Source organism: Rhea americana, unplaced genomic scaffold (assembly GCF_003343005.1).
Source record: "Rhea americana isolate MKP2758 unplaced genomic scaffold, rheAme1 scaffold_493, whole genome shotgun sequence".
NCBI classification, from domain to species: Eukaryota; Metazoa; Chordata; class Aves; order Rheiformes; family Rheidae; genus Rhea; species Rhea americana.
This window is the reverse complement of record NW_028186638.1, coordinates 196,839-223,037: the sequence shown is the minus strand read 5'-3', so window position 1 is coordinate 223,037 and position 26,199 is coordinate 196,839. Positions and strand designations below refer to the sequence as shown.

The following is a 26,199-nucleotide window of genomic DNA, read 5'->3' as shown; positions in this document are numbered from 1 at the left end:
AAAAAAAAAAAAAAATCAAAATAAAAGAGCCGAAACGGCGCCAAGAGCCGAAATCCCCTCGAGCCCCCCGGCCCCGGTGATTTTACCCCGCGCGGCCGCGAAGGAGCCGCCGGCTCGGCCGCGGGAAAGGAAGGAAAAGGGGGAAAGAAGGAAAGGGCAAAGAGCGAGCGGTCAGCTCTCGAGGCGCCGGCTCCGGAACGCGATCGTTAATTCTGCAGAATTAAAAAATATATATATATATAGTAATAGTAAATGAACGTTTTTCACATTCTCCGAAGAGGCTTCGCGCCCCCCGAGCGCCGCTTTGCCTCCCCYGCGGCCCCAGCGCGGCCCGGTGCCGCCCGCTAGCTGCTTGCTTTTCTTTTTCCCCCACCTCTTTACGAAGCTACGTCCTTCACGAGACACACCGTTTCATGCTTTATTTAAAAATACATGTTTATTTCTTGTGGTTTTTTTTTCTCTTTCTCTTTTCTCCTTGTAAGGTGAAATACAAAAGTTAAAGCATGGTTAGGGAATTTAAATCACAGAAAGGGGGCGGAGGGGGGAAAGGGGGAAAAGAAAAAAAAAAAAAACCCACCCCAAAACGCCTTCATGTCCAGAAATAAGTTGTGTCGTTTTTACATATGTACAGTTGTGTCTTCAGTTACTGCAGACGTTTCGCTTAAAGTAACAGCACAGAAGAAAACGGGGGGGGGACCCTGCTAAACGGAAAAACATGGAGTTTCACCATTAAAATAATTCGTCTTTTTTTGTCCTTTTCTGTTGTTGCAAAGTCCTTTTATCACTTCGCGAGCCGCCCTGCTTGCTCCGAGCGCGCCGCGRTCGTTGGGCGACGGCGGCAGGGAAGGGCCGCGCGCCCGGAGGGGAGCGGCGGGTCCCCGGCAGCGCGCCCGAGGCCCCCGAAAAGCCCCCGCCGCGAGCCGAGGGGGCGGAAGCCGACGGGAGCGTTTTGGGGGACGTCGGCCGGGACGTCGTTCGAGCGGCGTCCGCACGAGCTGCGCGACGGCCGCGACACCCGGAGGAAGGAAAAAAAAAAAAGATGATTTACCCCCACCCCAACCCTCCCCGAAAAAACAGCAAGATTTACCCTCACGACCTTCACTCGCTTCCTCGCGTATACAAATACGTCATATATATTAAATAAAACACAGCCCAAGCACACGCGACGAAGAAATCATCTGCCATGTTCTCATTTTGTAATTTTTATATAGATATTTACCCTACACCTTTATCAAACATATATGATGTATTCTACTAACTAAAAAAAAAAAAAAAATCAAGTAAAATTCCAACTTCATATAAAAGTCCCCTATGCACACGGCTGCAGAGATGTCTTTATGAAAGCACACAACAAGGAGGAGGAATCTAGGCATCATTTCCATCTCTCTGCATGCAGGTTCTCTCTCTCATCTTACAGAGTCTGCGAGTTTTAAACAATCAAAAAGATGCAATTAAAAAGTGATTATATATATACACATATATAAAGTCAACAGTGTTCCCAGGTAAAAACAAACAGGATTTTTGTTTTTCTTTTTGCTCTCTTTCCCCCCCACCCCCCCCAACCCCCCAAACGTGGTTAAGCTCTACGGTAAAGAGACAAGAAAGAGAGAGCTGCTGCGAGCCAGGCGCACGCCGGGGACGCGCCGGGCTGCGCCGTTACCCACCTCCTTGCATCCGTCTGTTTATACCCCAAAGCTGCTTAATTATTCTCTCGTCTTTTGAGGCGGAAAACTGAACTGGAGCTAGGGAGTGCACACGCGCTACAGACCGGTTTCTGAAACCAAACAGGAAAGTTCAAGATTCCCGGGGGTGAAAACTGTACACCGTCAGCCATGAAGAGCAGAGACTTTTTCTTTTTTTTTTTCTTTTTTGTGTGTGTGTTTTGCCTTTTTTTTTTTTGCTGTTTTAAGACAGACAGAAGCAGTCAGAAGCGATGAAGAACTGCGTGTCGCTGGCCTGCCCTCCCCTCCGCTAGCCGGGAAGGGCAGAGCGACGTGGCCGTGCCCAGGGCGCCGCCGGAGAGCCCAACTGCGCGGGTTGTCACTGAAGGAAGCGACTGGTTAATCCAAACAGAAAGGCACAGGAAGGGTTAATATTTCTATCACCATAGAAAACATCTTGGACCCTTAATTCTTCCTTAATAGTAGCAGAGTTCCTTCCCCCATTTTTATTTTATTTTAAATCTGTCATGGGTTCAGAGGACTCGCGAGGCAAAGCAATTTGGTAATCAGCTAAAATAACATCCCACCATCGCACATTTGATCTCCCTCCCTCCCCCCCACCCCGTCGTCTTTTTATTTTTATTTTTATTTTTTTTTTATTTTAAACTACTACTGGAAGTTTTATTTCAACAGCAATACTCTTGGAAATTTCTTCTGGTTAAAACTTTTTTCTTCCTAGTTCTTATGCCAAGTTGGGTGGCTTAGAAGATAAACAACCGAACAGTACAGAACATTTAATTTAGGAAAACGTTACGGGGGATCTTTAGGAAAGAAAGAAAGAAAGAAGAAAATAAAAAGGAAGTAAGTGAAAGCGCTACTCCACTGCTCTCTAGGACATCCAAATACCTTCACTTAAAGAGATGTGTGTCTGCTTCAGTACCTGGGAGGGAAGAACGGGCGTTTTGGTGCAAAGAATGGAGAGCCCCTTCCGAAAGGCGGCCGAGGCCTTTTTAAGTTGTGAAACGGGTCTCTGTTTAGAAACGGTTCCCTAGGCCTAAAGTCTGGTCGTGGGTTCCTAATTATCATGCCGCTTCGGTTGACATTGTCTCTGTGAGCAGGGCCGATGGGAGTCACGCTACGGGACGGCCCGAGCTGATCCCTCGGGAGGGAGGTGAGGCCTACGCTTTCGCGAACGCGACCAAGAGGCGGACCGCCGTGGTCCCGCTGCGCCGGGGCCACGTGCTCCCTTGGTCCCGAATGCACGTTAAAATGCTCTTTTATCGTCCCTTGATGAAGAGTACCGTGCTCCTTGGAAAAGGCGCCGCCGCCATGCTCCACGGGGAGGGCCGGGGCCGGGAAGGGCACGCCGCCGTGCTCGCCGGCCGGCGGCGGCTGGGTGGGGAAGGGGACGCCGGGGTGCTCCACGGGGACGGGAGGGGGGGGAGGAGTGGGGAAGGGGACCCCGCTGTGTTCCACGGCGGGAGGAGGGGGGACGCCGTGCGGCAGTGAGAGCGGAGCGGGTGTTTCTTTTGAGAACGGGTTAGTGTGATCCACGGATGGCATATGTGGAGGAACTGAGTGATCCCTAGGGAAAAGGCTTCCGTGATCCTTGGGCGGAGCGGACGGGGGCCCGGAGGGCGCACCGACTTGATCCCTCTGAAAAGGAGTCCCGTGCTCTATGGGAGGAGGCGCGATGGGAGGTGGTATGTGATGTTCGAAAGCAGGGCTGAAATTATTGGTTCTGAAATTGTTTACGCTCTCCTGAAATTGCGGCACGTGTTCCTTGTACTGCGCTTGGAAGCTGGCAATCCCACCGCCGCTGCCCATGCTGGGCAGCTCAGAGGCGCTCGAGGGCCCGTTATCAAAAGCGCTACCTGTATTGCTTATCTCAAACCACCCTGCTCTGCTCGCCTCTCGCCCGTGTCCTCTATTTCCTTTCCCAAGAACTCTTATGGACTCTACGGTCTGAATCGGCTCTCCTGACATTCCCCGGCTAGACGCGTTATGATAACCCAGCGTTTCTATGGGGGCTCCTTTTTCTTCAGTGCTGTCAGGCAAGTCTAAGCAGGACGATGACACCCTGGTTTCTATACGGTAATGCTCCTCTTGCTGCTGCTGCTGCTGCTCTCCTCCTTTGGAAACTCCAGTTTGAGTGTGGCTAGACAAGCTAACCCCTTCGTTTGAGCTGCTTTTGGGAATCTGGCTAAAATGCTTTTCCTCGGAGGGCTTACGAGACGCGTTCTTGAGCATGTTCTTGAACTCGATTGTTGACGTGGCAGAAATGGAAGAACCTAACGTCTTCTCCACACTTGACGTGGGTGCTCTGCCTGCAGGGTTGGAAAGAGCGTTTTGAGAAGAGAAAAGCGACCTCTGGGAGACTGAATGGGGTGAGTCTGGATACTGCTTCTGTGACAAGCCAGAATGCACCACAGATTTGGATAAATTATTATGATTGGAGTCTGGCGTGAAAAAAACGTCATTCTTACTAGGCGAGGGGGAGCCATCCGAAGTGGAGTCATTTCCCCGGAGGCYGTAACTTCCATACATCCCTGGAGATGACGACAGCGGGTCACAGCTCTCACTCTGATCAAGAATAGACCTCATAGACGGAGGAAAAGATGACTTCACACTGAACTCCTGTGATCTTTGACTGTAACTAGACAGAACCGGCTGGTACTCTGCAGCTTCGGAGAGTTTACTCGATTTCAAAATAGACTTTGCAGGCTTCTTCTCTAGGTTTAACATGGCCGACGGTGGCGGCCCAGAGTAATCAAAGTCACGGTAATCTTCGTCCTCCTGAAAAGACGTGTCTGGATAAAATTTCTCCTGAGAGGAGTCCATTAAAGATGAGGGTATTTCCATGCTATCTGCAGATTGCTTATACATGCTGGCGGGAGAATCTCTGCCTAGGCTGAAAGGCCGGTAGGTGTGTACAGAATTAGGAAGTTCTTGGGAATAGCCATCGTCTCTACTCTGAAGAGGTGATCTTGTGCTACTGGGAGTAGAAGAACCAGGGCTCATGATTTTTGACAGCAAAGAGATAGTGTCAACATTACTCGACGTTGGCTTATCCATCATCTCATCTTGGGTGGGCGTCCCGCTTCGCTCGTCGCGAACTGGCGTTCCATCCACATTGTCCATAGAAGTGCTAGTAGGACCACGCTGAAAGTCAGATGAATGACTTTCTGTTGCAATGTTGGACCCTAAACTGCTCAGAATTGGAATATTCAAGTTTAGACCACTGAAGCCAGGATTTCCCTTCAAAAAATTGTGTATCTTCATTTCCAGGCTTGGAGAAGGGGGTTCTGATTCCAGCTTTGCCTTTGAAATTTCAGAGGATTGACTCATTGAAGTCTCTGTTGGTAGAAGGGAGGAAGGACTGGTAGGATGGGAACTGGAAAATCCCAAGGAATTTGTTGGCGGCTTAAAACTRGAACTTGAAAGCCCTGGGGTATGTCCAATGGGAGCCTTGTTAACTGAAGTTGAAGAAACCTCGGCAGTAGATGAGTTTGGAGAATAACCAAAATTTTTAGATATAAAGGGCTGAGCATTGGAAGGAACATTCCTCCCCTTCATGCAAGGGACAGTTGTGTTGGCTGGTGATGCTGAAGTGCTCTGCGATGCAGTTTCACTCGACTGAACTGTATTTCCAGCAACACTCTGAAGTAAGGATGACAAACCTGGGAGAAAAAAACAAAACAAAACAAAACCCTGCATTCAGGTATTCCGGTAAGAGGCAAAACAATTAGAATCACTGTCAAGAGAAAGATTTTTGTATCGTTATTACAGTGTTACTCCTTAAAACCATTCAACGCTTTACCCAGCAAAATGACTAGATTTTGCCACAATAATATGAATTTGCACCTACAGAGGTTCAAACTTTTGCCAGAGCCTCAGATTAACCTACAATTATAAATAACAACATAGGCCCGCATTAAGTAATACTCATTCTGGGTTTGTAGTCAGGTATAAAAGGCATACTCATTGCACTATTAACCAGGGTCATACAGGTATGTTCACAGCAACAGGAACAGCATCTCTGGAAAGTCTTCTGCTTTAGCCTCTAGAAGAACTTTCTCAGAAGCATGAAGATATCATAAAGACCTCACTTGGTCCGTTATGTTCAGGATCCTTCCATGGAATGTCAGACTTTAACATACACAGTAAGTAAAGCAGCCTGGTATATTAACACAGTTTGCTTATCAAGTGATAAAATTTGAGTCGAAGCAAAACAAGTATAAGATATTCCAAGACAGTGACCTAAGGGCATACATCCAGGACTCCTGGCTCACTAGGGTATTTCAAAAACATCAAATGTATGGAAAGTGATAAAAATTGACTGGCCAATCCCCCAGAAACATAGCACGCAAGTTTTTCTCCCTTCATTTTTGCCTTAGGACTGCCCAACAGAATGTTTCAATAYTGACACTGCCATCAAACACACAGCTAGCCATTTGCTCAAAATTCCCTCTAGTACCTTGCAATGCTGGTGCAGTCTGTGTCTGGGTTTTGGAGAGAGCAGACAAAATACTTTCAGGAGTTATTTCAACCTTGGAGAGAATATTTGCCAAAGGGTTTGAAGGAGCAGATGGAGTCCCCATGACAGGGGTCTTCAAGCCGCCAGTAAGAGCTGTTGGGCTTGTCGGCGTTCCTGGAGACGGTCTTGACGCAGGACTGACGCCTAGGAAAGAAGCGCACGCTGCTCACACACTTTGTTAATGTAAGCTTTTTTGGCTTAAGTTTGCAATAGATACAACTGCAGCAGAGTTCCAGTAAGGCGTAAACAAAGAGAGGCTCACAAAGCAAGGCAGTCTAGCATGTCAGAAAGACTTAGCCAGATCTTTAGTAAGCATGAATGATTTAGTTTGAGACAATTTAGAAGATTAGAAAACTAATAAAACAGCATGATTAGTTCTTCAAACACCCATGCAAGTAACTTTTCAGCACTCACCTGTATTTTTCATAACAGAAGTTAAACTACTAAGAATAGAGCTGATCTTTGCCAGGTCAACGTTGGCGAGGTTCGGCAAAGCGAGGGCTGGCGATGGAGGAACAGGCGCCGTGTTCACTGCCTTAGGAGTTGGAGGAGTTACAGGAGTCTGGGCAGGTGTTGTCACAGTCACAGAAGTTGTACCAATTGCAGCAGTAGATGGCACCACTTTGGGGGCACTTTCAGTCTTCACAGGTGCTGAGGCTGGAGCAGCCTGTTTCTCCTTCCTCTCTTCCACTGCATCAGAGAGGGAGAGAATAAAACCAGAACTGTCAACCTATCCCTACCAGATTATTTAGGATTAAGAGGTTTCAACACGATTCTCATTAAACCCTGTTTAGGGAAGAAAAGACCGATTCCCATTAGGCTACGTAAAAAGCATTTTTATGAGCGCTTTGGGAGATCATGACTTCCCTGCTTAGGCTGGATAACTGGCACAGGAGAATGAAACCTGAGTGCAACATCCACAGGCCAAAGGTTTTGCTCATGCTCTACATCCCAAACAAAGCCTGCGAAGGTCGTTTTGTTTAGATATATTTTTTACACAACAATTACCCGTTTCCCTGCTGCTACCACAGAACGTACCAATAATTTTAGACGTATCATCTTCCACATCCGAGAGTTCCATGTCCTCCACATCACGATTATCTGTCACAGGCTCTGGAGACACCGTCTTGCGGCTTCCAACAACTGGAGACCGTGAGCTCTCCTCCTCGCCCATTCCCTGAAAAGGGGACTCTGAGCCCGTTGGAGATGGGGCATCCATACTTGGAGAAGGGACAGGAGACTCTTCTGGATCAGGAAGCGTTGCTTTCAGTTGATCCAGCTTTTTCTTTAGATTGCTCACTCTATTAGCAAATGTTTTATAAGCCTAACAAAGAAAGGACATTAAACTGAGTATCTTTTATAGGAAGATAACATGCCTCAATGATTTCCATAACAAGAGTAGTGCACAAGCACCCATCCTTGGAAAACCATTTCAATTCCTAATGATCTCTACCCTGCAATAAGAACTTTGCAGCAAGAACTAAGCTTTTCAGTCTGACTTGCAAAAGGACAAGAAAAAAAAAGGCATGAAAGATCATAGCTTTTTCCAGGGACTTAACACAATTTTCATGAAAGGACCTAGTCCAACAAGTTGGCTACTGGTCTGGTTTTTGTTCCTGGTTTGTTTTGCTTTTTGTTTTTTTAATAATGCTTTTCACATTGGTTCTTAATTTGCTAATCTAGATTGCCTACTGATACTATCACAACTTGTTGCTATTGTTTCTAACTTAGGATTGGACAGGCTGTAATTTTTCTCCCCTTCAAAAWTGCAGAGACTAAAAATTCCATGAACATAAAAGATCAAAATCAAGTTTCTGACTCACTAATTTTTAGTGTCTTGTTTTCTTGCCTGACATCTCATCTGTGCTTTTCTAAACTATTTGTACAACAATCACACAAAATTTCTTCRTTTCTGAATACACAGACGATGTATTTTCTTGATTCCAATATRCTTAGAAAAACCAAAGCATAGCCAAATATCAATTTACGTGAGAGCACTTATTTCAGAATATCTAAGCTTATAATAAAAATCCAAGCCCTCAAATTTAATAGATTTTCATAATCCACGAGCATATCATTGCCCCACAGTGGTAATGAGGTACTTATCAAACGCTTCTTAAGGAAAAGCAAGCTTACATTTGCTACCACCTTGACTTCTTTATACTGTGCTTCATAAAATATACCAGCATTCTCCAGAGCTTCAGTTAGCGAGGGACCGTTTTTCACTTGCTTGTCCAAACCATTTACAAATTCTTCTAGCTTTGAACTTGCTTCTTCAAACTCCTTGGAGAACTTCTTTCCTCCTGTTTTGTCTAAAAGATCAACATTATGCAAATGAGCTATCACCAAGCAGAAGAATCAGGTCTCAAAAGTGTGTCCTGAACAGCAACAACTGGAAAATTCAGACAAGAGACACTGTACGCTGCACTGTACGCTCTCCAGACTAGTTCATTTATCGATTAGTAGCAACAACCCCCCGCCCTGTGYGTGCAAAGCATAGCTGTGAGCAGCATTCACACACCACTTTGAACAGCCTGTATACCACACATGGTATTATACCGATACTACGGTTGGGAAACCATTTCAGTATCTCAGAATTGCAAATTCACACACATCACCTTTCTCGTGTGTGAGAAGTTTTACTACATGAGAAACAGTATACTATCAATTAAAAAAAAAAGACACTGTAAGAGGCAAAGTTGCTAGCAGTCTATGTTGTTTTCAACTAGTTATTAACAATTAGTGATAAATAAATGTAAACCATTGAAGATGTGAAAGTGGAAAATTTTACTCTTTCGACTACCCAGAGAGCATACTTTCATTTTGCAAGAGGAAAAAAAACACTAAGTTTTATTTTTTATTCACTATCACATTGGCCAGATAAAACATTTGAGGGTAACCATGACTTTAAAAGACAATTTTCAAAGACTGTCGTCATCAATTATCAAATATAGTTAGAGCTATCTACAATTTTACAATGAAATTTCCTGTTCACCTGGCAATGAAACTCAACCGATTTACTCCTAATATATACTACTTGCTCTAATGTTCACAGTTAGCATCCTCAAACTATAACAATTAAAGGATTTCTTAAAATATTAAATCTCAAATTATTTAAAGGGTACTGAACATATTGAGACGTATGCATGATTTAATGATATAGCACAGCATGTTTGAAAAGGTACAAAATTAACAAATCTTGATCATTTATCCTTTGTTTGAGCTTTGTACCAGCTAGATTCTACGTAGAGGTTCAAATTAACAAAGATTTTCAGGCATCTGTTTGGTTTTTTTTAACTGTACTTTGAAATTTTGGCATTCTACTGGCAAGTCAGTCTTATTTCTCRTCTAGAATTCAACAGAACTAAGGAGTTCTACAACTGTTGGAATACGTATTTGTGTCTCCTTCAATTATGTCAGTCTATTTACASTTTACACTATCTTTACCTTTTAAGCATTTAAGTGTTTCAGTGCTGCATACATCCACTCTCATAGTGGAAAGCTGCTTCTCTTTCAGTTCTATCTGGTCTTCTGAGCGCTTATATAATAGCAATTCATCAATGAGAGACTGCGGCTGAAAAATCAAACAAGAAAAGCATCCTCATCACATTCCATGGAAGAGAATCCCCTGCCTTGCAAAGCTAACATCACAGACCTACTTCAGTGACAAACAGCATACTTTGCTTCAAAAACATTTCTGAATTGAAGCTAATGCAGAAATAAACTTGTGAACCTCTGGATTTTTAACATAAAGTGAAACAGATCAGCTGATTCAAATTTAGACAGGGTCTATAACCCTAAGGGTCTCCTGAATTAGCTATGATAGTTGAGAGCGGGGACAGGTATGGCCCTTCCATGTTTTTTTCTTTTCTTTTTTTTTTAATTACCACCTTTACCAGTAAGCATGCATTTCAATAACACAGATTATCACATCAKGGAATCTAATTTAGAAGAATTTTATTGCCATAAATTCTTCAGCCACTGTTAAGTTGCATCTTCACTAACATGATCTGACAATACACCTCAGCTGGCACCAACCATAACAGCAAAACCCTTTTAGGGGTATCAAAAGGTATTTCACTCTGTTCTTGAGAAGGCAAATTGCTCTCTTATAATAGGTTATTCCAAATAAAAATGGGGGCTTCCAGACGGAACCTCCACGCCTCTCAGAATGCTTTTCAACTGTCACATTGTTTATAACATTAYACAGAAGAGGTTGCAGCTCTAACAGAACTTGCAACTTAAATGTCTAGCAGCCATTATACATCAATGAACAAAAWGCCATTGAATACTAGAGCTTCCAGTCAAGCTTATGCTACTGGTGGACATAAGCCACACAAAAGCTACAGCCCAAGAACAGAGGTTAGTGCAACAGAGTATTTCCACTTGCAAACTTACTCTGAATTCAGCAACAATCTTGGATTTCAGAGCAGCTTTCGGGTTCGTAGATGCTGTTGGAATTAAAAAAAAAAAAGTTTTAAAAAGTTGAGAAATTTAGTATTAATCAAAAGTCACAAAAGGCAGCTCTAATTGAAAAGATTTTAACATAACTGAGTGAAAGACTCACAGGCTGTTATTCATTATATTTTCTCCTCCACACAGATATCACTCAATGTTCTGGCTTTCCATTAGCAACACCGGACACATTCACACACAGCTAGGTTGTCTGTGATTGAGATCAAATTATACTACAGCTATTTTTTTTTATGTGCCGAAACAATTTACTTGCACATACCTTTTCCAGTTCTACTGCTGGGAAGACAAGTCCCTGCAAAGGTTGATCTAACAGCCTTATCAAATTACAGCTTATACCTCTCTAAAAGGAAGGTTATAMTATTTCCTGAATGCCAACCATAGTGCTGACACACACAGCTCTGTATCTCCTTGTGGTATGGTCTCCCTTTGCTACTTACTAGGCCTAATCAAGCTACTAACCTTAAAAATTTCCTTATACCTCTATTYTGACACCTTATTAACAGAGGGGGAAAAACTGAATCACAGTATCATGATACACTAAATCCATTTGTTTCTGGACAAAACAGGAGAAACATCTGATAAGAAGTGAAATGCTAAATCCTTCATCCATGCTGAATACAATACACTTTTGCTTGGGAAAGTAGCTTGCGATGTTAGCCAAGCAATAAAAGCTTCCAAACTCGTGGCTGCTTTTGTTAACCTTCTGATCTCAGCACGTGTACAGACGGGTGTGTGCCACATCTTATATCTAATGTTCCATCATCTTGCTTTATTGACCATTCAAGGCTTTARTGTATAATAATTATCACAAGAATAAAGACTGCTATATTATCAATGCACTTCCAGCTAGACTGCATTTCTGGTAATGTTGGGTTGAAACGTTCATTATCTGCACTGCCAGTTTCCAGTTTTCTTTTATCCTATCATCTAGTTTGCTGTTGAAGATGTGTTCCTGAACAAGAAGGTATGTCCACCATGCTTTACTGATGTCAATGCACATGGTTCTGTCTGTCTTCTCTCCATCTTTGAATATTCTAATGCCAGTTTCCAAGAGGTTCCACCAGATCTTTTCTCTACTGTTCAAAACCTCTGCTCTCATAAAAGCATTTTTTTTCATACTTCATTCCTTTAAAAAGTGGTTCTCTAGCAACACCTCCTTGGTGCTTTACATATTATTCTGTAAGGAGCTTTACAAGCCTGGAAGATGCATGCTGGCTCATATTTTAGTCCAGGTACTTTGCCAGTTTTGGGCTAGCCTTTCTTCTGTTCCTCAAGAAGGCAATTTTTATATTAGTTTCAGAGAGTTCACATTGTTTCCTTACTTTGAGATTTCTTCCACGGCTTATTCGGTTGTTTGTTCAGAGTTTCTTTCAGCTGCTTCTGAGATTTGAAAGTGGTACCTGGAAAACATTTCATTTTTTGCAATCTGGCATTATGGGATTCCTTTAAGAATCTGGTTTTGGTGCCATATGGTTGCATGGTAAAAAGTTAACAGAAATTTGTTTTAAAACACCTAGACCAACTTCCTTAGATGAGCTGCTGAATGCCCAAGAGAACCTAAGTTTACTCAGGAATACAGCAACCTGTGGGATGGTCTTCCATTTTTAAATCAAGTTTCTGTTCGCCTTTACACTAAGACAGTTCAAAAAAAAAAAAAAAATCACAGTAATAGAAACAATCTGCTCATTAAACTTCTGGATAAACAAATAGCAAATCTATGATCAAAAGTAAAAAGGTAAAACACAGTGCTTCTAAAAAGAAAACTATGCTGCTTGGTTCTTTAAGCAAGCTTTTTATTTAGCCATATCCTATGTTTATGAAGTTAGCATTCAAAAGCCAAGTAATGCAAGTCGTGAAGATCATAATTTATGAGTATCTGAAATATATATATTCTTTAAATTACAGAAGTTAGACATCTCAGAACATATGTATAAACTTCATTTATCAACATGCAATGCTCAACTAAAGCCTTTTCATATGCCAAAAACTGGGTCCAGGATATTGTATTTCTCCAGTGATGACTACGAACGTCTCTCAAAACCACATGTAAGGATTTCCTGAAACTCCTTTAGCTGTTAATGACGTAACCAGCAAAAGTAGAAACGTGAACTAATTTCCTTCAAATGAAGTATTTYGAGTATCAGTTAATTTCTGGTTTTTACTGACTGTGCATGCTTCCAGCTGATATTCAATTTCTGTTTTTAAGCAGAGCTCTTTTAATGAGCATTTGAGGACATACAGGTTACTTCATCCYCTAGCTTTCCTTCCAGACTATTTCTTATATAACAAATTATTAGTAAAAACACACCACATATTACTAAAACACAATAGAAAGGAATAAAGCCTCCTTTTTTCTTCACAGCCAATTCTTTACTCCACCATTATAACTGAGACTCGGCTGGAGTTCTAGGGCACTCAAGACTCACAGGGAAGAGCCAAGGACACAAACCCTCTATCAAGGCACAATCATCAGAACTTCAGGGTCAAGGTAACTTAATTTTCAGTTTATTCCCAGATGGAACAATTTCAGCTCACATTAAAGGATTCAGAGGTGTCTTTCAAAAGGTCTGAGAAATAATACAGAAATTCAGTGATGTTCCCTTACTACAACAGCTTACTACCTTTAAATTTCCGTGCAAACACAGAAAGAATAGATATGCTTTTACTCTGTGATTTCAAAGTATTTTGTTTATCCTGATTGAAAGTTAGCAAGGTTATAAGCTAACACACTAGTTTGTACATTAAGATATGCGAAGTGTAAGTAACTTACTTAGAGCTTCTTTTAGTGCCAAAATGGTTTCCTCTGGGTATACATTTCTGTCTTCCCAGATTTTAAAGATTCTTTCTATAGATTTAGAAACCGATGGATCCCTGGAGGAAAAAAAAAAAAAAAAAAAAGAGCATGTGTCTTCTGTTTTTTTCTGTTTTATTTTTTCTCCTCCTCACACAGTATAATTTCTCATGATTCCAGAACAGATAACAATGTAAATAACTCTGTTTAAAATGTCAATAAACCTTAAAGACCTTTAAGACTGGTAAGTTTTCTGTCCGGATGAAGATTTCAATTCTACTGCCAGGACGCCTACTGAARTCAAGGCAGCAGTCCCAAGTTACACTCACGCACACACACACAAGCACACTTCAGTGCCCTAACAAATCAGAGCCGCAGACACGCCCTTCGGGGTAAAATTAGAAAGTATTAGAGTGGTAGTAAAAGCAGTAGGATTTCTTTGAAGCCTTTCTTTACGGGAAAAATAATTGTTACTCTTCCGAAGCACCTGCCTATATCGATGCCCTAGAACAAAAGTGATTATTCCTGGGAAAAAAGAAAAGTTATTTTGTTCACAGAGGAGACTAATTACTTCAGACAAGAGTGACTGTATAACAGATTATCAATGGTGCTGAGCTTTCCTCAAGATGACAAGCTCTCCCGTTATTCTTGGATTACCTATCTTCTGTGCCTATCAGAATCAGCTTTGGAAATTATGCAATGCCAYGCATAAGTATCTTTGAAGAGAGCAAGGAACAACAACAAAAAAAGATAGTTTGATTTTCAAAATAAAGATCATAATTTGCCTATTTTTTTTCTCCAAGGAAAAAAATAATAAAACATCTATAAGCAATCATTCTCAATGTATACTTTCCCTAGACACCTGAGTCAACATAAAGGTGGCAGTTCTTCAGACAGAAGAGGAAAACAGTGAGTAACCAGATCTAGTGATTGCTCTGCTCATCACTGAAGAACACTCTCTGCAAAATAACTTTAATTAAAAGTTTGTACATATAGAAGCTAGCATTAAAACAGCAAACTCTCCAAGGGCAGTACACAAGCTTGAGCTCTGCTAAGATTCAGAAGCAACTTCCCTTGAGGACTCAAAACTCTCTTAATTGGAAATACAAGCTATTATTGTTGTTCCCTATGGAAACTTTGTGGCAGTTAGCACCACTGCATGTTTCAAAGCTCAGTGTAAATGGGTTGTATCTTACCCACAGATGTTCAAAAGCTCTGTCATACAAATCACATTCATATACAAACACCTGAAGATCAAAGCAGCAAGTTCATAAAAGATTTACCCATTTAAGCTTACTTTCCATACCAAAGTTTGGAAGAGCAGTGGACTTTGTAAGTATCAAAACCTGCCCTGGATGTCACAGGCACTGATATCTTGCAATTCTTTTACYAGTTTTTCCCTTTCTCTCTTTTCCTTTTGTAGCTAATACTCTTGGAAATTTTCCTCCCTCCTCCTCATTACTGCTGCTATCTATTAATAGTATTCCAACTTTTTCTTCTGACAAATTACATTTAACTATAAGATAATGATCAGTCAAACTTTAACCTTTTCCCCACATCATACTATGTTTAACTATCTGCTACTTGAAATTTCAATGCTGTTCTAAGGAGATGCAAAACAGCAATAGGACATTACTATTATTACTTTGGATTTCTGTCATGTCTTACCCCTGAAGAGTCACCCAGCTAGGGGAAGACTCARCAACCAAAAAACACCGGCCAGCAAGGAACCCCACAGTGCTCAGCACAGCAGGATGAGGCTTGCCCCATCTGGATACGTGCCAGTGCAAAATCCTTTAGCCCCACATTCTTAGTAAATGAAAGTCTCAAATTTCCAGTAGAGGACAAAATAACCCTTGAGAGCGTATTACCTTGAATAGAAATAATGTTTTAGCAGATGCATATATCAGCACAGGATCCAGGAAGAAACATGCAGGAATTTAGACTGGAATCTGTGACAGTTTTTCTGATGGTACATAGTAAACCACAGGCCGAGCTGCAGAGACTGCAACGAAGACACCCTCCTCGTCCTCTCCCGCGCTCCCCTTCTTGCCGTGCACTTTCAGTGCCCCTTTGCTCTGCAAAAACGCCTCCAGCTCTGCCACCATTGAAGTGGTCACCTCACCATTACACACACGTACACTCGGGGAGGCAGGGGATGGCAGAGTTACAAGGAGCACGTGTTGTCGGGGGAAGACTGCCCCCTCAGTTCGCGTGACATTAAACTTTACTCAAATGAGACCTCTCGTTCCCAAATTAAAAGCCAAATATATACCCACTCTAAAATACTCCTTGCAGAAAATCTCAAACTGACACAGCTGTTAGCATCTCCAAACCAACGTTCAACATCACAGTCAGTAGATATTTCAATGTATCGAACAGCTAWAGGAAGCAAGACAGGTCTTTATAAACTTGAGCACACATAGATKTATGAATTAACATGTTTAAAACTAGACTACAGTTTTAAAAAAGAGAAATAATGAATGTAGTAGAGAACACATCTTGAAATTTTCCTAGTATTTCTAGAAAATTTGGGGTGTAAGAGCAATGGAAAATAAATTCACATTTTTTGAGGCATTAAACCTTCACAGTTACTTACTTCACTAAYGAAGCTGCTTCAGGAAGCACTTCTGCAAATGTATCACGAAATACAATTGCATTTTTTCTCTTGCAGTTCTGTATGACATCATTGGCCAAGTAAAAAAGATTCAGTCGATGAGGAAAGGCAGCTAAAAAGAAAAATCAGATTCATCATAAAACAAAAGAAGAAATGTCAGCAGCATTTCTAGCATATTTTTAATTGTCTGATTTCCCGCCCCCCCCAGCATTTCTGAGAACGGTATATCCAATGACAAGACCAAGGATAAAAATTGGGAAGTAGAAAGGAAGACCTCCAAATTCCATGCACTCGTTTGCCACAGGCTTGCCCAGAACAGCACTATATTCACTTTATCTCTCTGCATTCATATTTGCTGCAACAAACCCGACACTAGTACAGTTATTGCTGCCTGTACTGTGCAACTTCAACTTATAAATCTTTTCCAGATCATCTTGAAAAGTAAACGTTGTTCCTACCATCATCAAGTCTCTACTCCGACTCAGGCATAGAAAGAACACAGAGCAAGAAGTCATTGACCTTGTGCTATTTCTATGATATCTGCTCCACAGAAAGAGCTGTAAAACCAGAAAGATCAGTATCATCACTCAATAATAAGAGGTCAAACACAATATGGCACAACGTTCTGTACAGAGAAAAAGATTGAACACTTGTTCCAGAATATATATCCACTCTGCATAGGCTTTGAAGTTCCTGACTACACAAATAACCTTGCATTTTTTGGCCATCAACTCAGTCTAATTTCTCTAATAATGTAGAGGCCATTGTTTTGTATTTTCTCATAATCACCATGTATAWATACCCTTTTCTTAACTGTAATGGCTTAAAATGGTCTCTAAGGTTTGCAGCTTTACCATCAGGGAAGTTTTACCAGCCACAAAATGACACCTGTAACTGTCCAGTTGACACATATTATAGAATGGGAATGATATTTTTCATTTTAGCTTAAACGCCTCCTAAAGAAACCAATTAACCCATGAAAAGAGCTCCCATTAGAACCGCACGCAGCACAGCCTCGATAGCATAGCCTCTCCTGTCCCGAGAAGCCTGCAACCACTGCAAGGGCCACGCTGCCCTGCCTTTGCATCGCAATATCCACCGTACCCACCCAAAACCTTGTTGAGTTCCTCACCGGACAAGTCTGCCACAAACAGCAGGAACCAAACTTCAGGGATYGTGCTCAGTAACGTTTGGGTGTGGGGGGGCAGTTTTGAAAAAGCCGTAGTCATATTCCAGTAATTTTAATACACCTGCTCGTTAATTGAATGTCCAAACAGAACTGAAATTCTTCAACAGCATCATCACTCAGCATGCTGTGCTTTCTCCAAAAGGCCTGCTTGAATGGCCATTTCTGAGTAAGGTCAGCATAAGTGAGATACAAGCTTTTGTGTAGCGCATAAAGGACCTCAGATCTATGTCTGTTCACCTCAGATATTTATTTCTGCACGCCTCCCCTATTCTTGCTATTCTGGCAAGAACCTTAGCACCTAGATTTCTTACTTTTAGGTACCAGAGACTAACACTTCTGGACAGCTGTCTCATTCCAAACACTCAAAAACCAAACCCATTTTTGTCTTGTTTACATTCAGTTCCAAATTTAATTCTTTCATCACTTTCTTAAATCATCCAGTAACACTGTTTGTAGCATAGTAAGCTGACCTTCCTGCTAATTAACTTCTTCACTTAATTTAACTATACAACATGAGGATTTGAATATAGGAAGGATGACAATTTACCGTTTTGTTTCAAGTTCCCATGAGCTCTATCAGACTTCCACTCTCCTCATGTATTATACCCCTTTCTGGTTGCAATGTAGCTGCATTATTAATCAGAGTTTTTTATCTACAAATTCCTACGGCTCTTTACAATTCTGAAGAATTTGTAATCGAGTCAGTCTGACACTTTGCCGAAGTCAGTGAATCACAAATATACTGCTTTTCCCATCACAGCAGATATTTCTAGCGTAAGCTTCAGGCTYGCTATGGTGTTTGTCATGCCCTTTCCACTTACAAACCACAATGTTCTTCGCCAAGCTCCTTATCAATCTTTCCTTGCTCTCAGTCACGAACAACTGGGAGTACGTACTACGGCAGGCCGATCGCTGCACGTTGCTCAACGCCCAGCAGCGTTCGCGTGAGCGCTGCGGTAACATGAACGCCTTCAGCAGCTCACCTGTCTCGCGTGCGCTGGTCCCCACCTCCAGGGCAGCTTTCCAGTTGTCAGCCCTAAATCTGCCGCCAGCTCCGCTCCTATCCTCCAAACCTCTCCGAAGCCCGTCACCTGGGCGCTGCTCGATGCCGCACATAACTTCATCAGCTAATTACAGTGGCCTTCCACGTGCAACTTCAACAAGAGAGTCCTTAGATCTGTGGTCATACCTCCGTTAAACGCACACAACTTTCATGCCACCATCATACTCCCAAACACCGTTTTCTTTCATTTTTCTTAATTTCTATCCACCTTTATTTTTCAGCTGTTCCATTTTTGCCCAATGCAYTTTGTAATCAGTGTAATCTCTTCCTCTTGAGTCTTCAAATCTTCAGGTTTCCATTTTGAAAGTCTTTTAGTACTGAGGAGACTGGTACACACGCTGAACCTTAGTAACACTACTTCTGCATTTACAACGTATCAAAAAAAAAAAAAAACAAAAACAAAAACCAAATCCACAACATAAAACAAAATAAAAAAACCCACTGCAACAATTCAATCCCTGCATACACCTGCTGGCAACTTCCAGGAGCTCTGCACTTTCTTTCTGCCCAAAGCAACCAGAAATAAAGCCACAGTTTTCCTAAAACTCATTCATGCCGTAGATTATACCTAAGAAAAAAACCTCATGCAAATACTACACAATTACTTTGCRGCCAACAAAAACAAACTCACACATTTATTAAAAACTAATTACTTAACATGCTTTTGCTATTTAATGTTTCTTTCTGACAAACAGCAGAGGGTCAGTGCCCACCCACCATACCTCTTTCAGGAGCATTTTTGTTTCTGGCATTCACATTAGCAGAAAAGGATGATCATAGCAACAGAAATGCAGGATTAGTGCATTTGCAGCATATTGAATGCTATTAACTCTAAAGCCTTACTATAATGCAGACAAGCTCGGCTCATGAATGACACGGTAGGCTCGCTGTACATAAAAACCTGCCCAGGTCCAATTGGGTATGAATTGCCACTGCTTTCCGGGATCCTTCTCCATGTACAACTTCCACCAAAGACCACAACACATTACAACTTCTGCTATAAAAGGGCTCTGATCATAATGARAGAACGGCACTAAGCAAGCCAGCCTAGCTCCATCAGCTCTTACGCTCCTGTACGCGCATTATGAGACACCAAGACATCTACCTAGCATAGGAGTCTTGGCATTATGCTGGAAAATTGCACATAGTGGCTTACGTTAAAAATTCATGTCGCATACACCAACTATACAAACTAAATACTGCACTATATTGACATACCWGTAGCAAACAAGGTTTTAGCAAGACATTTGTTCAGAAAAAAAAAACATCTCTCATACCTGCCTTCTAATGAAGGCAACGTCCTCCTGCTGCTGCATCCGGAAAGCAAAGCTGAGGATAAACTTAAGGGCTTAGCTAGGTGGCTCACCTTCCAAATCCGCACCACGTAGAAGCCMTGAAGCAACTGGCCTCTGTGGAAAGCTTCTGAAAGCCCTTACAAGAAGCACTGACTCTTTTCGCTTATTCTCAGCACCCAAACATCATCACAGATGGGTAGTAGCATATTCCAGCCTTAGAGGCTGCCATGTCCACAGAAGAGCCAGCAACGTGCAAGAGCAGAAAGAGCAGGTCCACRGGACAGCAAGCCCAGTGACATTTAGGTTGCTGCTCTCCCAAAAGCAAGTTGGCAGCAACAAAATGCAACCCCATCTCCTCTGCTATCCCTGCCCACAAAGGCCACGGAGTAACACGGCAAATGGTACAAGGCCYGAGTCAAGACTGTTTTATAGCTGCTGCATACCTAAGAGAAGTCTTTTCATTCATTAACAGACGTTTCTTCCTCAAGTAATTTCTAGGTATTACTGCTGCAGGTATTTTTCACGGTTTTCATTAGGCTATGTACTTGCTTCAATATTACTATTGCAGCTGAAATGTTCAAGAAGTTTGAACTCAAATGGTTTATTATAAACTTTAACAAACTTAATAGTAACAAACACAACAAATCTTAACAGAAGCAATTATTTATTACTTCATCTGAAAGGCACTCACAAACAAGATCACGTTTTGTTTTTCAAGAATACTCAAATGGGGGTTTAACTAAGACAGAAATGGAGTTAGAGTGCTCTGTCCACTGCTCTAGGCTGCTTTCTCCAAAACCCTTCAGGTTTGTCCCCTTTTCTGGAGATCTGGAAATCTAGCTACACAGTCTATCTGCACTTAGCTGATTTCTAAACAAACCATAATAAAGTAATGGAAATCATTCAGAGCAAGTGCTACAAAAAAMCATTTTTAGCCTTAATATAACAGCCATTCCATCAAAAAAGGTTTTCTACAACTTAACTAAAACTCTGTACTCCACTGCTAATTGGTMACTGAGAACACTTTTTATTTCAGTTACATTATTCACTGTCAGATCTAATTTCAGATCTTATTACCTAATGCAAAATAGACCTTGAAGATATTATAAGTTGAAYTGTTTACATCAAAAGTTTACATATACAGCCTTCAAATGAAGCAGAAAGAATCTCAGAACCAACTTTAAGATATCTGCAAGCGTACCAGACGTGTCCAATGTATTGAGCAATGCTAACATCTTAACTCCCAAACAGTTGCTACAATGCTGAACTCTGACCCAACCCAAGGTGGAATTAATGCCCTCCGCAACCCAAAGCTTATGTTTTTAACAGCAAATTACACAATAGAAAAAATTCATGCTAAAATAAATGTATAGCAGCATGCTGTATAATAGTTGTAACTGCTAGTTACAAAAATGCTGCATTAAAAAAAAGAAAATGAAATGCCTTTGGCATCCAAGACAGACATTATACAATTGAGTTTTAATTGCATTATGCAATTGGCCATATCTGAAGGCAACACACATGCTGTATAAATCAATGAATCAACAGCTCCTTAATTACCCTATTACGGTACTATTAGACCATCTCAACTTAACTGCAGAGGAAATATATACAAGAAACAGGAAGTTATACTACTGATCACCCACCCATTTGACAAAAGGTGGGGTGATTTCTTGTTTACATTTTATTTTGTTTAGCTACACCTCCACAACTTCAGAACAATTATGCTATCTGCTTGGACCCACACATCTCAAGGAGATAAAGATAGTTTGCTATGTGCTTAAATTACCTGTATTTATTTGAGTAAACATAGTGACTAGATGATCCTCCTGCAAGAAAGTGCTTTATAATATTGATTCATAATAGTAGCTTTTCAGGAGGTAGAGTTATTACAACATTAGTCTGACCTCTAAGAAAACATTTATTTCATAAAACTCTTGGTTTTCACATAGATAAATGACCAGAGTCGTTAAAAGTTACACATTCAGAACAAACCTTGAACTGTGAAAGAGAAAATGCTCATGCCAATGGCAATGTGTTTAAATGCTGGTGGTTTTTTTTCTTTTTTTGAAAGCACCATATTTGTTCAAATAACTGCACACCTCTAACACAAAACTGGACAGTTTCACATCAGCTAAAACAAATGCATAGGAGTGAAGCAAAGAAAAATCCATCAAGATAGAGTAAAATGCACTGGTTCAACTAAAAGAAGGGAAAAGACTCTAGGTAAAATAAAAAAAGTTTTATCCGAAGAGCACGCAGTGGAAGACGGAACTGACCAATTCATACAGGCAGGAGAGTTGCAAGACTGCAAGTGTTTTGACCAAATTCCTGTCGCAGCGCAGTGTGTGACCTGAAGCAGGAAAATCAATTATCTCCTGTCTCAAAGGCTAACACAAAGCCTATTCTAATTTATCGAAGAATAAAAAGGCCATTTTTCCCTCCACACACTTGACTTTTTTTTTTTAATGCAAAACCTCCTGCAATAACCCCCCCCCCAGTATAATGCCAACATAATTTCAGCATGTAATTTCAGTACACATGGAAGTTGCCCTACTTAACTTTCTTACACTTCATTTAATGGAGATGCATATCTAACTGATATAAACACATTTCTCCCAGCAATTAAACACACACTTTCATCTTAATTTTACACAAAGTCAGTGGAAAACTCTGTGATACAGTCCTCCTTATCTTACCAAATCTATCCTCTGTGAGAAGCTCTCTGGAAATGGCAGCTGTTGTATATTCTCAGTATCTCTAGAGTTAAAAACACTTAATAAAATGAAAAAAAAACTACAAAAAAGCAAGCTGTACTTTCCATTATTATTATTATTCCTGAACTGGGCACGAGCTCTTGCCATAGGCTTAGACTTTTCCCTGGACTAACTGCTAATGAGAACACAAAGAGACTGTAAGGTCTTTGGGGCAGGGAATAGAGCGTACCACAAGAGAAAAAGGTGAAAAAAATAGATAAACAGGAAATAACCAAATAAACAGGGGTCACGGCATACTAGCACAGCAGCTACTGTCAAGGTTGCTTTCCACAGACACCTCAGATAAAAAGCCTGAGGAGGAACTTGAAAGAAAACGAGGGTGGGGTGGTAGGTGTTGATGAAAAACCCTCCAGAATGTGAGGGCAGCACAAAGAAATCTTTGGAAGTGCTTATACAAAAATGTAGGAAATAAAAGGTACAGGCTGGTACAACCTGATCAAAGACAGGAGTCAACATTTCAACAGTGAACTAGAGCTGACAGCATAGAAATAGAGCTGCAAGGGCGCTGAATGTGAAAACAGTCATATCATGTTTGATGAACTTGAGAACAAGGGAAGAACTAATAGAAGAATACAAAAGAGAAGGAAGGGGCAATGCCAAAACAATGTGCTAGAAAAATGACTTTCGGAAGCTATCCTGAACGGACACGAACGGAGCAGAAACATATTTGTTGGGACCAGACAGACAAATGTCATAATCATCAAGAACAGCAAGAGTCTCTGGGGAGGAATTTCGGTTCTACCAATGAGGAGGACAGAAGCTCTGTAGAAAACAAACATGCAAGATTTATGCCCTGCATGAACGCACCGGGTTAAGAGTGAGCTTCAAGTCTGAGGGGAGGAGGACTATGCCTTAAGTTACAGAGACTTCAGTCACACTGAGTCTGGCCTCGAGCAAGACATTCGCAAAGATACTCCAAAGAGGGGTCAAAATTATAACGATGACAAGAGACACCAAGTTTAGAGTCAAAGCAGATCTGCAAGTCTTTAGTRTAGAGATGGGAGCCAAATTTTATTTGGAGAGAGATTACTCAAAGACTGCAAGGGAGAGGAGGATCAAGGACAGAGTCCTGTAGAGCCCCCAAGGAACAGCTCAGCTTGGAGGAAGCTCATTTGGACAAACAGGACAAGCTACCGCGAACCGTGAAAGCAAACGGGATTTCAAGGAGAAGAGTGTGAGGACAGTGGTAAAGGACAAACTGATTATGAGCAGGTCATTACAGACTGGAAAGAGCTATTTTTTAGAAACAAATACTCTGATTCTTACATTATTCTCTTAGATATAATCACTTGCTGAACTGACACAGTAAATATATATATWTATATAAATCAAAATTTGAAGAGAGTTTTATGTTTTTTCCTGTAATCAGAACAATGAAAAAAAAACCTAATGCTCTAGTGATTTGTAATAGACATCTGAGCTCAATGGTATCTTGGAATAAAGTTTAATTGCACCCTTTAATGCTGACATTTGAAACAGGCGGCCTAATGCTGGTTACCAAGCATAATYAAAACAGAAGAGTTAGGAGCATGGAAAAGGCTTAGCTTCATAGGTGCCCCACTGCATTTGGGCTGCCCATAGCAAATCTTTCTTGCAATATGGGTCTTTTTTCCAYGTTCAGTGCCAAAACCTCAGCTTCTAATGCCATTTCCTCCAAAATAAGTTATGTTTTGCTAAAACGTAAACAGGTTGCTGAACTGAAGCAGCAACAACTACTCACACTGTCTATGTCCGCATAAATTCGAGGAATCCAAACCCACGATTGCAGCCGGTGAGGATCTACAGTCATAACGCTTACAAACGAGGCGACAGTTAACCTGTCACTTCTCCTCACCTTCCTGGATAGCAAGGTATCAGGCCAACATAGGACAGCCCTTACCTCAACTGTCAGGTCTGCTTTACTCCCACTGAGGGCCTCATATATTGCAAGCCAACAGGGAAAGAGGGCTCTCAGCATTTTGCAGGACTGCTTCTATACATAAAACAAACTATCCCAAACTTTACAAAAGATTTAGTACAAACTGGAGTGACACTTTAGAATATTATCTTTGCATTACTACAAAGCTTACTCTAGCTCAAACAATAACACGCAAAGCCTTCATACATCAGCGTGACAGTAAAGATAATTTGGCCTTGTTTAGACTTGTGGAAACATTAACTTTCCTACTCTCAGGTCACCACCGCGTCTGCTGCTACAGTTCACCAAATCTGAGTTTTAGCAACCAATACTCTTCTTCTTATTTGTGCCTAAAAGAGACTGGTTTTCCCATGGAAGAACAGTGATGCTCCCTGATCCCAAATCAGAGCTGATATCATGCTTAAGACATCTTTTCCCTCCACCTCTCAAAGTAATGTACTAAAATAACTCAGGCAAGCATTTAGGAGGCTGAGGGTACTACCATTCATTAAAAGGTAATGTTAAGCTAAGGTAATGCCAAGCTAAGGTAATGCCCAGAAGCTGTGTRATGCCAAAAGACTTCCGAGTAATCATGCCCCAAAGAACCTCGAATTTCAGTTCACTCCCTAAAGGTTAAGTTTGAAACCCTTGGCACAAGCAGGTAACTACACCCTCTTCTTCCCATAGCACTCCCCAAATTCTCTGCTGAGTTTCACAACCAGCCCTGGACTTTGGCAAACTGCAAGAGAACGCTCACGACCATAAATATCACATATTTCCATGCGCTTCAAACTGTAACCTTCTTTCTGATAATCAAACGCACAAATAACGCAAACAAAACAGCAAGCACTAAAAAAGCAGAAACAGGACAAGACAGCATGGCACCCGAAAAACACAAGGACATAGGAAATTTGCTCTAACTCCACATTCCCAAGAATATCCTAACAGAAAGCAAGCTCTTCACGTTGAGAGATACACCTCCCTCAAGATGTAGGCAGGGTGAGAGAGGTTAAATAGGWGGTGTTTCTGTATTTTTAATTACAGTACACTCACTTGTATCACCAAGGCAAACCAAGAAATAGGAATCAAATAGAAGGAGACGGCATTAAAAAAAAAAAAAAGCCAAAGATAGAAATTACTTTGCCAAACTTCTCCACGCAAACTAGCCCCAAGCACCTTTTCTGGCGCACGCAACGCGGGGAAAGGAAAACCTCCCCCCGCACGCTGCAGCGGGCCGGCGGCCGCCCAAGAGGCGATGCTGAGGACGAGGCGAGCGCGGTCCAGAGCGGCGCGCGCGGCCTTGGCACCGCACAGGCTGCACAGCCGGCGACAAGCACCACCCCGCAGGGCAAAAACACGCTTTTGTTATTATTATTTATTTATTTTACCTTTAAAGTTTTTTTTTTTTGCAAAGCAGTCGAGCACAAAGGGTGTGTGTGGGGGGGGCACCCTGWGGGCTTCGGATTTGCGGCGGGCGCGGGAAGAGCCTCCTGCCCGCTGCCTCCCGTGGGTGCGGGAGGCCGGACACCCCCCCACACCCCGTCCTGCCTCCCCCAGCCCCTGAGCGGGAGCAGGGGAAGGGGCCTGCGGGCACGCCGGGGGCCTCCCCCGCCCTCACCCCGCGCCCGGGCCCGCACTCACAGCGCCGCAGCCACTTCATCCAGTGGTAGACGATGGTGCTGTGGTGCCGCTTGTTCTCCAGGCACCACGACGACAGCCCCTGGATGGACTCCATGGTGTTGGTGACCGCCTGGAACTTCCTGTCGAGCGAGGCCTCCAGGGCGCCCGCCGAGGACGACGACGACGCCGCCGACGACGACGAGGAGGCCTTGCCGCTGCCGCCGCCGCCGGCCGCCATCTTCCTGCCCTGCTCGCCCAGGCGGGGCCGCGGGAGCG

The 26,199-nt window shown here is 42.1% G+C and overlaps 1 protein-coding gene across 3 annotated transcripts; it reads right to left on the bottom strand.

Annotated features, from left to right (window-relative positions):
* Positions 1-1,174: 1,174 nt before the first annotated feature.
* RPRD2 (regulation of nuclear pre-mRNA domain containing 2) lies at positions 1,175-26,193 on the bottom strand. 3 transcript variants are annotated; one of them, XM_085317285.1, is made up of 12 exons: positions 25,945-26,193; positions 16,065-16,194; positions 13,445-13,545; positions 11,997-12,074; positions 10,597-10,649; positions 9,646-9,772; positions 8,335-8,510; positions 7,237-7,522; positions 6,613-6,888; positions 6,139-6,342; positions 4,148-5,341; positions 1,175-3,988 (listed from the first exon to the last, which is right to left on the bottom strand). In XM_085317285.1, exons 1-12 carry the CDS (start codon positions 26,159-26,161, stop codon positions 2,595-2,597), a joined length of 4,236 nt encoding a protein of 1,411 aa, XP_085173411.1. In that variant the 5' UTR covers positions 26,162-26,193; the 3' UTR covers positions 1,175-2,594. The 3 variants fall into 3 exon arrangements, with proteins under 3 accessions (XP_085173411.1, XP_085173408.1, XP_085173409.1); XM_085317282.1 differs by having other exon boundaries at positions 1,175-5,341; XM_085317283.1 differs by lacking the exon at positions 11,997-12,074 and having other exon boundaries at positions 1,175-5,341.
* Between the last annotated feature and the right edge of the window lie 6 nt (positions 26,194-26,199).